This window comes from Arachis duranensis, chromosome 2 (genome assembly GCF_000817695.3).
Source record: "Arachis duranensis cultivar V14167 chromosome 2, aradu.V14167.gnm2.J7QH, whole genome shotgun sequence".
Taxonomy (NCBI): Eukaryota; Viridiplantae; Streptophyta; class Magnoliopsida; order Fabales; family Fabaceae; genus Arachis; species Arachis duranensis.
In genome coordinates, this window is record NC_029773.3 from 70,909,357 (window position 1) to 70,924,415 (window position 15,059).

At 26.9% G+C, this 15,059-nt stretch overlaps 1 protein-coding gene across 1 annotated transcript; it reads right to left on the minus strand.

Annotated features, from left to right (window-relative positions):
- Positions 1 to 2,259: 2,259 nt before the first annotated feature.
- LOC107474840 (putative ion channel POLLUX-like 2) lies at positions 2,260 to 12,604 on the minus strand. Its single transcript, XM_052256902.1, has 24 exons — positions 12,376 to 12,604; positions 11,982 to 12,058; positions 11,852 to 11,910; positions 11,492 to 11,754; positions 11,335 to 11,406; positions 11,154 to 11,226; positions 10,971 to 11,075; positions 10,730 to 10,884; positions 10,545 to 10,649; positions 10,360 to 10,446; positions 9,731 to 9,815; positions 9,503 to 9,650; positions 9,336 to 9,412; positions 8,793 to 8,873; positions 8,504 to 8,650; positions 8,283 to 8,396; positions 7,934 to 8,011; positions 7,710 to 7,833; positions 7,544 to 7,620; positions 4,640 to 4,687; positions 4,455 to 4,524; positions 4,298 to 4,371; positions 2,617 to 2,727; positions 2,260 to 2,541 (listed from the first exon to the last, which is right to left on the minus strand). The coding sequence occupies exons 1-24, from the start codon at positions 12,465 to 12,467 to the stop codon at positions 2,434 to 2,436; spliced, it is 2,430 nt and encodes an 809-aa protein (XP_052112862.1). The 5' UTR covers positions 12,468 to 12,604; the 3' UTR covers positions 2,260 to 2,433.
- Positions 12,605 to 15,059: the final 2,455 nt, after the last annotated feature.

The following is a 15,059-nucleotide window of genomic DNA, read 5'->3' on the forward strand; positions in this document are numbered from 1 at the left end:
TCTTAGATGTTGATTTATGAAAAAAAGAAATTGTATTTTGTATACTTTTAATTGTACTATATTTTCTAGTCAGCCTTGCTTCGCAGGTCGAGACTAGTACTTATTATGTATTTCTCTTGGAATCCTATATATATATATATTTTCTGTTTTCTGATATCAACGTCTTTATCGTTAATAATTTTGAGTGCGATGTGATTATTGTTTTGTTATCTTTTTCATAGGCTCATAATTAAATTATATTCTTTTAAATATTATGTATATATTTTTCTATTTTTAGATCAGAAATCATAATATTTCACCACTTCTTCTAATTTATTACTATATAAGAGTTTGTGTGATAAGATATTACATAGCTAAAACTAATTAATATATTCCTTTAGTTCATATCTCTTTCTTTTACCATGAGTTAGAAAAATACTAACAAAAAACCCTCTAATTTAAGCTAATGATGATTTTGCATAGTTAACTATTATATAAGCTTGAACATGCCTCTTAAACCATCATATTTGATAACTATTCATTAGATAATAATGTCGTTTAATTGTGTAAGAACATATATGATATATTGTAAACATAATAATATATAGACGATGAGGAGTCTCAACCAATTTGAGTTAATCCACTGATTAACTTACTAATTTGTTTATACGAGTATTAAAAGTTCAAATTTCATATATGCAATAATTTATTAGTCAATATTAAATTTTTAAATAAAGTTTCAATTGACAAGAAATTTGTTCTTGTTGTATCAGAGGAGTCCTTTGAGCTGTGTTTGTTTAATTTATAGAAACAGGACATTGAGATAGGAATATAGAGATACAATATTATGTTTGACAGATAAGATATGGATATAGAGACACAATATGTCTAGGGACACTGAATTAGTATATTTTGTATCCATCCTAACAGAAAGAATACGAAGACACAACTTATTTTTTATTTTTTTTTATTATTATTGTTAATTTCATATAATTATATTTTTTATTATTATATTTTTTTTTCAAATTTTTTAATAGAAAAAAATAAGAATAAATTATATTTTTATAATTTGTTCTAGTTTATCATTAAATAGGATACAAAAATATAAAATTTTGTATTTCTGTCATTTATATCTTATTCTCAGTGTTTTATCTTATTCTATTCTCATAAACAAACACAATCTTAAAAAAAAATGTTATAATTAATTTAGTCATGCATTGGCCACTCAGTCGCTCTCTTTTTGTTTTCTTGCAATCATAAGTTATGACTTAAAGACTTATAATATTGTACAAATACTTATTATGTATGATATTTTTTATAGAACTAAGATATGCCTTACTAAGTTCATGTCTTTTCCGTATATCAAGAGCTGCAAAATATTAACATGATGAAAACAAAAACCTCTCATTTTAGCAAGTTATTTTCAATTGTTAATTATTCTAGTTGAGCTTGGATATGTCTCTTCATTCTTCAACCACTAATTGTTTTATATATATATTCAATAGAGGGTATCTTATTTATTAGTTGTGTAAGAACTTATATAATATTTATATATTAAACAGTGCTAAATATAAAATATAGACTACAAAAGGTAAAAAGCTTCATGCCTCATGAATACATTGAAAACATAATATGAGTTATTTGTGTAACAGAATTGTGGAAAAAATAGATTAAATAATGAATTATAAAAAATAATAGTTTAAAGCAAATAAAAATTAAAAAAAAATAGCTATTTTGGTCTCCACCATGTATATACATGGCAAACTGCCTTGATTTATTTTTTGAGAATATTAGAAAGATTTCGGTCTTTTATATATTATTAATGGGAATGCTAAGAAAATCCTAACTTTCCTATATAGACATATATGAATTTTTAACTTGTACAATTAGCTAAAGCAACTGGGACAAAGTTTGTAATTTCTTTTCTCACTTTGAATTATAGAAGAAACAAAATTAAGAATGATCTCCAATTTATGTTTGTTTTTGAAAAATGGGCTGCTAGCTAGCCAATATGCTGATAAACAAGTGAAAATATTAGTTTTGAGATATGACAGATTTTAGAAATCAAATTAATATTGTCTAAAATGTGTAGATATTTAAAACCAGTCATGCCATATATTTATAAAGAAATAGGTAAAATTGAAAAATAAGTTGCTGAAAACTTTTATAATGTCCAGTCAAATATAAAAATGCGGGAGAATATTGATATTGTTGGACTTTACAAATTCATGATCCCTGTCGCTTATTTTTTAAATCATAGGTGAGACATTCTATTTTTAATAACTAACTTCATTCATATGTTAAAATTAGAGGACTTTTGATCAATGTCATCTTTGCGTGAAAAAAATGGTTACATCTTCTAATTCTATTCTTTTAATTATCTGATAATGGAAGGGCAACAAAATAAAAAATAATAATAAATTCTTAAAAAAAACTGTGATTAAAGACTGAGGGTTAAGGCGTAGGGTGCTGAACATGTTCTCCTTCAAGTTCAGATATGACTATTAAGGAGTCCATCAATTCAAGAGAGAGGGGTTCTGACTTTGGAATTGGGTTCATTACCTGCAAATCAAACAATTAATATTAATTAATGGTTTAACCTGAATTATTACCATTGGCATAGGCACCTAGCTATACCTTCTTGTTGTTTTTCACATAACCTATGGCTACTTCTCTCCGTAAATATGCTCTCTCAGACAGCTCCCAAAATGTTGGGTTCTCTCCTTCCCTCATGTAAAGCCCAATGTCCTGCACAAACCAAAACTACAGTTAGGGATATTTATGATTCGGATGGAATATAGATAAAATTTTGATCCAATATACACTAAATTAAATTTATCATATTAAATCGGATCTAATATCTGTATTTTTTATGTTAGGATTCGATCCACATATTTACAAATCAGATCAGATTATATACCCGTAAAGAATAATAATTATTAATTAAAATAATACATAAATATAATACATATATTTTATTTATTTATTTATTTCATGCATATATGTATAACAGATCTGTAGATATAAATATAATATTTACGATTCGACTTTATTAAAACATATCAGATCATACAAATTAGATGCGAATAAATATTTTGGATTTGCGGATTATAATCCAATCTGTTAACACTCCTAAATATATAACAATGTAGTAATGTAATAAGGTATTTATTATTTTACCTAAAAGTTTGGCGTTTAATTTATCAAAAAAGTTTAATAGTTAATATTTAATTTAAAAGTATAAAATTAATAAATTATAAATATTTGATATTTATTATAAAAAATAAGTTTAGCAAGTTTGGCACACAAATGAACACTAAAAAATTGGTCATGTAATAATTAGTAATAAATACCACTCTTCCTAATAATATTGATATTGATTCTTATGTAATCATCAATTGTATTGGAATATATTACACCGATACTAAAAGTTAGTAACCAATTAAGTGAATTAACTATTTGTATAGGAATAATATACCATGACCTATTATATTCATATTATAATCACATATTTATAATCAAACTTCATAAATAATATAATTTAATTAATTTTATAACTTACCAAATTTGATACACATTTACAGTCAAATTTTATATCTAATATTGGTGGTTGATCTTTTTATATTAATAAAATAATTTGATCATTTTATGAAAAAAAATCTTTGATTATTATCTTACAAAAAGTTCAATTATTCACTATATATAAAAAATTTGATTATTTTAGTGACTAATTATTTTAGAAATGGACAAGCATAGTATAATCTACTGTTAAAAATAAGTTGAGTATTTTTTTTAAAAGTAAAAATAACAAAATTTGAAGATTAATTTTATGATGAAAGTTTAGGAGTAAATAAATTAGAGGGTTAGATTTGTAATTTTAAAATAATAAAAAAAGTTGACTCTTAGATTTTTTTATTTGAAAATTACAAACACAAATTTGATTTTCAGATGCTTGAATTTAAAAAATTAAAAAAATCATAAATACATATTTAACCTTTGATTTTGATATTTAAATTTGACTCAGATTTCTTCTAATTATCATTTATAATTTTTGTGAACACTTTTTCAATATTAAAATTAAAAAACGTATTTTAATAGTACCTAATTACTAATATTTTAGAGTTAATAAAATATTTTTTGTATTTATTTTTAAATAATACTACCTATCTAAGTCTTTTTATTAATTAAAGTCCAATCAAATTAAATAATAAATCTTAAATAATACTATTTATAACTAATTTTTATTAATATTAGACTAATTTAATTGAACTTATTAATAAAAATATTTAGATATATAACATTATTCTTTACTTTTTACCTTTACATATATTTCGTCCCCCTCTGCATCGAGAATATCTTTCCAAACCTCATTCAATTCACTGTTCTCAGCCACTGAAACATACAAACACTCAAGCCATTAATAGAAGCTACCGCTGTAAGTAATTAAAGTGACTGCAAGAAGTTAGTTGTGAGACCTTGAGCTGTTACAAGGCTCATTAGTTCCTCCCCTGCTATGTACGTCACTGATGGCTTGATTCTACTCATCTGCGTCCACCATTTTACGTAACTCCTTCATCAACACCAACCACATGCATATTGCTATTGCAATATAATCTAATACGAACTATTTCAAAGGCTAAATTAAGGTTTAAGAATTTACTTGTTTTCCCAATTTTGAATCCACAATCTCTGCAACTAGATTTTGGACCTGCAATCACCAATTCAAAGATATCAGCTAAACATGAAAATGTATCATGTAAGTTACAATAAATATTCAAATTAAATGGGTCAGATTGGATATCATTAATTTACTTATTTAAACTATATAGATACTAAAACTACTCGATTATCCTAAAAGTACAATAACTATAATTTTGGGCATAGAATAAGTTTTTAAAAAAAATATATAAAACCTACTGAAAACTAACCTATTTTGGATGATAAAAAACCACGATTTTATGATAAGTGATTTTACGAATTTCTAAAATTTTATCTAATACACAAAAAGACCACAAAAATGGATCACACTGGATATCAGTAATTTACTTGTTTAAACTATATGAATACTAAAATTATCGGATTGTCCTAATAAAAGTAAAATAGTTATAACTTTGTCTTCCCGTTTTTAATATAAATCGTGGGCATAGTAGAAGTTTTAAAAAAATATATAAAATCTATTGAAAAGCTAACGTATATATTGTGGCCTATATATTGAGATTATGGATTATAAAAAACTAACTTATTTCAGCTGATATAACCAAAAAAAAAGCATTATACTTTTTAATAGTTTGTATATATTTCTAAAACTATATCTAATACACAAAAAAACCACAATTTATGTAAAAAATTTGGTTCAGCCTAAAACCAATGTGAAACCCACAATTTACGTGAGAAAGGCTAGTTCTAGTTATTCGACATGATGGTCACCCATAATACTGTATTCAAAGAGTTTCTAAGCTTTGATAACCCCAATCTTAAAACAAAAATGTAAACAATTTAAAATATCAATAATTTTTAATAAAACCTTAATAAGAGAATATCAATAATTTAAAAACATTTATAGAAATATAAAATTTTTAATAAGAGAATATCAATTTAGAAAAATTTATAAGAGAATATTATATTTGGTTGAAACCATATTTAAATTAACAAATTAATTGTTTCATGCAATAATTGATATACTTTATTTTTAAATTTTTGGATCTATATATAGTTACAAATACAAATATAACTCTTTCTTTTTCTAAATGCATTCATATTGATATTATTATTAATATTTTTTTAATATAAATAATAAGTATTGATAATATTCATCTAATTAATTATAATGTTCTTTTACAAGAGATGTTTATTTTTAGAATAAGAGGATAACTATAAGAAATTAGTATTTAACTCATAAATATAAGCAATTAGTTAATATATGCAAGTAATTCTGATTAAATATAATTTTTAAAATAATTTAATGAAAATAGATTTAATATTAAAAACAATTAATATTTAAAATTTTGGTAAATAATATGAATTTAGTAAAATAATATGTTTCCAATATAGTGGAAAAAATTAGATTAGCAAGTAGCAACTATTCTATATACAAAATATTTACGGTAAGTACTTTAAGTAAGTACTCTATCTACAAAATTAGATTAGTCAGTAAGTACTCTATTTTATTATATATCTTAATGCTTATTCCTTATAAATATTCTATTTAATATTATCCTTAAATCGTGGCTTTTCTCTTAGTGTCATATTTTTCAGTCTAAAAATAATAACTCTATCACGATTTATGCAGTCTGTGCCATGATAATTTTTGCTACGTCCATGCCTTTCTTATCAACGTAAATAATGATTTTGCCATGATTTATTCTCGCATGTTTTTTACTTAAATAATTACTTTTCAGTAGGTTTCATATTTTTATTTAAAAACTTGTCCTATGTCCACGATTGATTTATATTAAAAGTAAGAGGACAAAATTATGACTATTTTATTTTTAGGACAATTTGATAATTTTGGTATCTATATAATTTAAGATAAATTCTACTTGATACTCTCTAAAATTAAGGATAAGTTATAAATAACATATCTTATTATTATTAAATGAAATAGATTAGCTTACCATGATTACACTCTTAATCTAATCTAAATTTTGTTAACCTAAGCAATAGACTATGGTATAATATATTTTTTTTTTTACAAATTTTAAAAATTACTAGAGAAGTTTTATTTTATAATTTTTAATTTTTTTTTCAAAAAGAAAACAAGGAGAAAAAATTTTGACAATTTAAAATTTTTTGTGCCTTTTGAATTTTCATTTTATTTATCCTTTTTGTCTTTTGAGATTTTTTTATTTTGTGATTGAAATTGATTAATAAATGTATAATTTTAAAAAAATAACTTTTTAATAATTTTTTTATAATTGCAAAAAAATTATATCATAACTAATTGATTAGATTAACAAACCTTAAATTAAATTAAAATTAAAGTTAATCATATTAAGTCAATTCATTTTATTTTATTTAATAATATAAAAATATGTCACAAAGGTTAACTTACTCCTTAATTTAGAGAGAGTTAGATAAAATTTACCATAATTTAAATACATAAATTACCCTATTGGATATTATGTTCCTTAATAAATTTTATTCTCTAAAATCCTACAAATTAAAATTAATTATGTTTGACAAATTGGTCAATTTTGAAAGAGAGGAATCAAATTTGCAGTGCATTTTTTTTTTTTGACAAATTGTCTTATAACAAAATATGTTAACAGAAAAATTAATTATATCAGATACATTTTTTTTTTTGCATTGAAGAGAGAATAATTTGTCTTATAGTAATATGTTTTAGATATAATTATCTTATAATTAAAAAAAAAACTTATATGTCCAAACTAATAGTAAAAGTTTGATTGAAAGCATCAGAGGAACTAATTTGTCTAATGGGAGAAGAGTAATTATCAAGTATTTCAAGCTAGTAAAAATTTGTCGGAAACAAGTTTGATCTGGAATTGATCAATTTGGTATTTACTATTTTTAAGTTAGTTATTTCAATTGAAAGAAACATCACCTTAACCCCAAATTTGTTGCAGATATTTTCAGCAAGTAGGATAGAATAAACAGATTTCTGCTCTGTCATGGATGCATCTGCAAAGAAAATAACATAGAATATAATATTAGAAAAAGTTACTTTAATATGACCTAAAAAGAACTTATTTCTATGCTAAAGAAGTTACCTCCAAAAAGCCATTCTCTGTCAAATATTACAGCAATTGATAGAGGAATATCTTCATCTTTCATAGAACTCTGGATATTCAATATGGTTTCCTTTAAAGTCTCGTAGTCCATAGGATTTCCAATCTAGTATAAAAAAATAAGTTTAAAGCAAGTGAAAGATTGCAGCAAAAGCAGTACCAATCTATTCAAATTTGATCACATAGTTTTCTGAATGAAACAATACCCTATGAGAAACACGGACATTCTTGAGTAGTTTGTTGTGACCAACCCTCTCCTCTAATGACGTATCTGATAATATTTCCTGCAAGAAAGAATTCTCTAATGAACAAAGGATTATTAATAAAATTCATATAGAGTTTAATTTTGATATACCAATAGTGTAAAATATTTTTGAGTGGTCCAATTTTATCGGATTTTTTTGGATGACCATTCATGCGATCAAAGTAAAAAATAATTATTTTTTAGTGACATGACATTATTTTACTCATCAAAATTAAATTCATTCATATATTAAATTTATGTCTGTTTTAAGCATATTGTAGTTTAAATATATGTATATTATACGAATTTACCAAAACACTTCCAGGACCAAGATAATTATCATATTCTTGAATCATATCTATGACATTTGGTCGCCACCCAAGTAAAAGAATGCACTCTCTTGGTCCTTGATTCGTGTCTGATGCCTACAAGACGATCACAACAACCATCGATAATTAAAGCTTTAAACACAATTCCAGTGGTATATATCAAAACATATCCAACTGTCTAAGGTACAAGTTGTAGTATGTACCTTGGAACCTGATTTTTTCGGACGCTTCACAACATTAGCAAGTCTTGTTTCACTCAATTCCATCTTTTCAGGAACTTGAAGACTTTGAATTTTATCGGTGCCTTCCATCTTATCTTTAGTATTCTGAAGTGATCCGATGAGTAGTACCTAAACGACGACAATGGCTTTTAAAACTTTTTTGCCTTGATCACAAAGAAAGACAAGTTTGATGAAAACAGAACCTAATTTAGGAAAATACTTGCCAAGAAAGATATGTACATGAAATAGATTTAATTTGTGTTTGACATACTTTATCATTTTTTTGCATAATCTCGTCGTCATTAGGGTGGAAGTATATTCTTCCGTTCCGGCATAGACCACACACAACAGCCTGAAAAATATAAACAGTTACAAATGGAATTCACATTTGAATGTCATTAATAAGAGTAATAAGCGTAATAAGAGTAAAGTGACAATTACATGCAAGTATTTCGATTTCAGACTAGTTACCCTTTAAAGAAAAAAGAGTACCAATGAGGTCTTTAACGATAGTAATGATAGAAATATATGTCTTTCCGTCAATAGATAGTGTGACACGAAATGGAGTTGACTTATGTATTTTGTTACCTACCAAAGTACATGTCCTATTGTTGCAACATGAGCATGGAAACAATGTGATTTTGAACAATAAAACATTTATTATCTTTTGAATTTTCATATAATCTTTATCAACTGTTTTTTATTTATCACAAATCATATTAAAACATGTGAAGAATCAAATTGATACTTTTTTTTTGTCAAAATCTTCAGAGACCTAGCTGTTACTTTACTCCACTAATAATTATCATTTTACCTCCTGAAATCCATGTCTAAGCTGCGAGTAAGTTATTCCTTCGAGATTAGGCAAGCTGCAAAGATTAAACACATTCTCTGTAACAAGTTAAAATACTGAATGTTAGACTTCATAGATGAACACAATCAAAGGGCCCAAAATGCTTGATGAGAGTGCAAATGCAGTACTTTGATAGTTTAGCAAGTGTCTGTAGATCTTTATGAGGTCTTTCTGTCGCGAGCACTGAACAAATAATTTGGATGCAACATTTTCCACTGGCGCCACTTTTAGTCCAGAGATTGACTTTAAAAGCTCGCTGCTGATGGAGCTCGAAACCTGCACTTACGAATAAGAATAAGTCAAGTCAACCAAGCTTTCTTCTTCTAAGTCACTGGTTAAATAGAGTTTATATATACCTCAACTATGGTGGGGACAGAATCCATGTTTGGAATTGGTTGTAAGGCTAAAACCGACAGAAATGTATCTGTGTCAACTTCATACCTAAAAATATTAAGAATCTAAAATCAATTAACTTCATCACCAAATAACAAAACGGAAATTAAAGGTAAAAACTATATATTCTTTATTATATACCCTCAAGTCCTTTAGCTACCGTTTGTTTTGAGCCATTGGGACGGAAACTAAGATACTGGGACTTAGTATCATATTTGTTGGTTTAGAAATTAATACTAAAATTTCGGTCTTTATTCTTAAAATTTCAGCCGTATTTCAATACTTCCAAAAAGTAAAAACACAGGAGATTAACTTTTTAAGAGAGGAGACCAAAACTTTAATAACATTTTATACTTAAAATATTTCTATTTCAATTAATTAATTCCAACTTTACTTTTGTGCAAATTAAATTAGAACTTCATTCTTATTTCAATCTCTATCTCCTACTTTACATTAAACACAATACTGAGACTTATTCTAATTTCTATCTCTTGATCTCAGTCTCTGATTCTCTGTCTCTCTTCCAAAGGCTACTTAGTTTTTCCAGTGAAGCAGAAACACCTTAAACATGAACTAATCAAAGATTAATTACCGGTCCCCTTTCGATGGCAGTATAATTATTGCGCGTGCCTTGTTTGCTGCTGCCCTCTCAAATGATTCCGTTAAGCTTAGGCTGCAACTGCAAAGACAGACATTTTACATGGAACACAAATTTTTATTAACAATTAAGAAAATGGAAGTTGAATAATGCAATTTCACAGAATCCATAAACCATACCTTTTTGAAAGGATATCAATGTGGCGCAAATCTTTAGTAATACTGACAGCTATTTTGTCGATCTTTTTTCTTGGAAGATCAGCCATAAGGAGAATTCTCTGCCTCCTGCATGAGAATGAACAAACATATTACTTACAGATCCAACAATTTGGTCATATTTCTAGACTTGTGGATCACTTAGTTACCTCGTTGTCGCCGTGCCTAACAGAACTGCGAATGCATGATACTTATTTAACTGCTTTAATATGAATGGCAAATGACTATTCATCCCACAAATTATGATATGATCAGTCTCCTGCACTTGCATCTGAGCCCCCTCTCTGAGTTTTTCCATATTGTTCTGTCCTAATAGCCAGCAAATAGTGATTAAATTATCGATCCACTAGCACAAAAAACTAACATTCTTGATTCCTCAAGAAACCTTACCCTGAATTCTTCTGTCATAATACTTAGGAGGCGAGAGTACAATAATATTCCCCACATTGCAAGAACAAAGCCAATAAACCGCTCCTTGCTTGTTAACTGAATATGCTTATAATTTAAGTAACATGAGATGCAGTGTATATATATATAAAGAAATGATTATGAAATCAACATTGTACATACTACTAAATGAGTAGATGAATCACAAAGGCATGCCCAAGCATCCCAGAGACAGTCCTCTAGAGATTGTTTACCATTCCTGGATGATTCAAAACAATTTAGGAACTTCCAAAGCTTCAAAGAAAGCCATTAAAGTATTCTCATTCTCAACAAAATCTAGAAAATACAAATTAACTCTTTGCATTACCTGAACTTGAAGAACAGGAAACCACCAATGACAGTAAATAAGACACATGCTACAAGCAGCACCACAAAGAATCTGAAACAATCCATATCAGACATTGGAAAACAAAAGTTTAAACTATTCGGTAGATGAACTCAAATGAATGGACTCTGCAACTTACATTGCAACATTTTTTTCAAGTCGGATGTTAAATAAGTACAAGAGCCTTGATAAACTCCATCTAATATAACTGAAAGAAGGAAGAGGACTAGGTTTATTCAGGGAATTAGAAACGCAAGCAAGGGGCAATCGAGTCGTCATCTGAAACACAGTTGGTATAGTTGCTTGGATAACTTTGATGATCTGATCCAAAAGTTTCACTTTTGCCACTCTTAGTATGAAATACAATGTCATAGATTGGATCATCCTTTTAGTCTTTAAAGCCTACACCACATATTTGGAATCCAACTATAAAATGTGAGTGCAGTGTAGAATAAACTTATCCTCAACAAATTGAAAGGTTTTCCCAAAGATTAGTTACCGGAGAAGCTCCATTATCTTTGTGGGATTTTAATTTATCTTCTGAATTGTGCCTTCTCCCTACAAGGTTTTCATTAAAGAGTGATTTGGTTATCTGATAATTGCTCCATATATATTGTTTTAAAGCTCACCTTCACTGGGTATTTTACGAGAATGCACATGAAATGATGAACATTTGATTCTGTTTAAGTAGCAGGGCAGAAACCTCCTGTGAAGTAGAAGTTTTCAAAATGATCAATCTTGTAAAATAATGTTGTGAACTCGTTGTACCAACTACTGATACTTAACACCTTAAAGCAAACTTACTTTTCATCAAAATTTTTGTAAAATCAATTTTATGCAAACTCCCGTTTATAAACTGTAATTCAAACACACACTATATAAGCCATCAAATTAGGCCGCCTACATTACACCATGTGGATACGGCCTTTACCTCGTCTTACATAATGCAAGGTGCTTTGCAAGTATAGAAATACTAGTAGTAACAAAAATGACAAAAGAGGATGAAGTTGAACAAGTACTAACCTGTTAGTAACAGAGAAGTGCATGAGGGTTGGAGTTGAAGGATGAGGAAGTAGCAGAATACATGGGTATGGTTGTGCCTGACACAAGACCATAGCTTCTTGCCTTGTTTGTTTGTTTTTTCTCAAAAAGCACAACACACAGCAGAATACATGGGTATGTCAATCAATGTAGAAGCGTGAGAAAGGAGTAAGATGAGTCAGTTGAATGTAACATGAGCTTATGTGGCCAAGCTACAGGTTATTTAGATAAGGTCCTATGTTGAACAATAATGATATATAGTCTATATATCCATTTTCATATCTATTTATCTGTATTTATTTTCTAAGAATTCGTACAAGCTAATATGGAATGGAATAAGAGTGAAAACTTCACAAGAAGTTGATAGTTGAGAGCTGTTAGATGAAAATTTAGTTAAATTAGTCAAATAATTTAATGGCTCTCAACTATCAACTTGACGTGAAGTCAACTCCACCTGAATTTTCACTTGGAATAACTGTTTATAGTATTATTCTTTTTAATAAGAGTTTACCATTATTGATATTTTTAATTAAACTATTTATGTTTTTAAAAGAAAAATTATAATTGTGTTAACATACAATAAAAAAAAAAATGTGAAAAGACCATTAAAATTTATTATTTTTTGGTTAATAATTAATCATTAATATTTAAAATTATGAACTAAAATATATTATTTGATTATTAGACTAAAAAAATTAAATTAATAATTAAAAATAATGATAAAAAATATTAATTATAATAATTCTAAAATACCTTTTTATTTTAATATGAATATATCCTTTAAATTAATTATTAAAATACTAAAATATCCTATCTATTGTCTCCATGCATAGAGACCCTATTTCCATACCAGAGTCAAGATATGTGTATTGAGTTTTTTATATTAACGAGCATCATCGAAATATTAGTGCAAATAGATATAATCCGTATTATCATAAAAATTCAAAAAATGAAAAGTATATATAATAATATTCGCATAGACTAAATTCTCAAAGTGGTTTTTGAGATAATTCTGTGCATTAAAATTATTTTTAAGATTCTAATGGTATTAATTATGTTTCTGAGATTAAAAAAATTGTATTATAGTAGTCTCAGACCCGTTTTGTGATTTGATGACGTAGATTTTTGGTGACACATGTCACTTTATGGTTTGACCACGTATAACGATATGATGATGTGTCGGTCAGTGACACATAACATGCTGACGTAGATGGTTATGTTATGTGTCACAATGCTATTTTGCCACGTGTTACAATATTATTTGTCCACGTATCATCTACTATGTCATCGTTACATATGCACTAAATTAGTCTCTTACTTTATATCAAATGACGCATTTTAGTCCCTAAAATTGAATATCAATGTACTAAATTAGTCTCTTCATCAGTTTTTTTTCTTTTTTTATAAATTCAAAATTTTTAATATCTTTGAATAAACTAATTTTATTTTTATCTTTTCATAAGCTATTTAAATACAAGTACTTTTATAAAATATTTTTTAAATTTTAGTTTTAATTATACAACTTTTTTTAAAAATATTTTATTAAAAAATTATATGAGATATTGATATTGATTTAGTAAAGAGTGTAAGTTAAGAGTATAATAATATTTCTTAATACAAATTTTTTAATATTTAACACCTTAATAAATATTTTAAGAATATTTGATAAGCCACTTGTTAACTAATATAAATTTATTATTCCCATCCGTTTTAAGAATGTCCGATTCCTCGTATAATTGACTTCTCACTAAATTAATAAGACAGTTTTATACTGTCGATTATAATAATTTATTTTATCTATAACTTAACTAGGCGACCTTTTCATATATTACACAATTAATATTAGCACTTGTTGTAACCACAAGTTAAAATTATTAATTAAAAAATTTATTATAAAAAATTGTATAATAAAAAATATAATTAAATTAGTGTATAAAAAATATTGAGAATTTTAAATTTACAAAAAAAAACTGAGAAAAAACTTACGAAGGGACTAATTTGGTGCACGACATTCAATTTCGGTGACTAAAATGAGTCATTTGATGCAAAGTAAGAGACCAATTTGGTGCCATATGTAATGATGACATATTGGATGACATGTGGACAAATAACATTGTGACACATAGTATAATCCAACACGTGGCAAAATAACATTGTGACATATGGCATAACCGTCCATATTAGCATGCCACATGTTGCTAACCGACACATCATCATACCGTTACACGTGGTCAAACTATATGAGGTGACACGTGTCACCAAAGATTTATTTCATAAAGCTACGTCAGCGCGTCGTTAATAGAAAACAGGTTCGAGACTAATATGGTGCAGCTTTTCCAATCTCAGGGACGTAATTGGTGCAATTAGAATCTCACAGATAATTTTGGTATACGACGTCAATCTTAGGACTAATTTAAAAATTTAGTCTATTTTTAACAGATATAGGAAAAGTTAAAAAGGAAAAAAACTATTTTAGTACCAATTTTTTAAGATGCATTTCCACTCAAAAATTTGAATAATAAAGTTGTTTCAAATTATTCGGCCAACTTACTTGGAGAAATTTATATTTATCATACTATATATAAAATTTAATTGAACGACAAATACTTAATCTTCTTTTTGTAGTTTGTGGGTAGATGGCCAGTTAAAAAATTTAGTTGTTTGAG

What these genes read in the sequence shown, in the direction of transcription:
- LOC107474840 (XM_052256902.1), bottom strand. Translation starts at nt 12,467, where the DNA reads ATGGTCTTGTGTCAGGCACAACCATACCCATGTATTCTGCTACTTCCT. An exon ending in TTAGACATGGATTTCAGGAG is followed by an intron (nt 8,874 to 9,335) that starts GTAAAATGATAA and finishes TATATTTTTCAG; the next exon opens with GCTGTTGTGTGTGGTCTATG. An exon ending in CAGAGAATGGCTTTTTGGAG is followed by an intron (nt 7,621 to 7,709) that starts GTAACTTCTTTA and finishes TTTTCTTTGCAG; the next exon opens with ATGCATCCATGACAGAGCAG.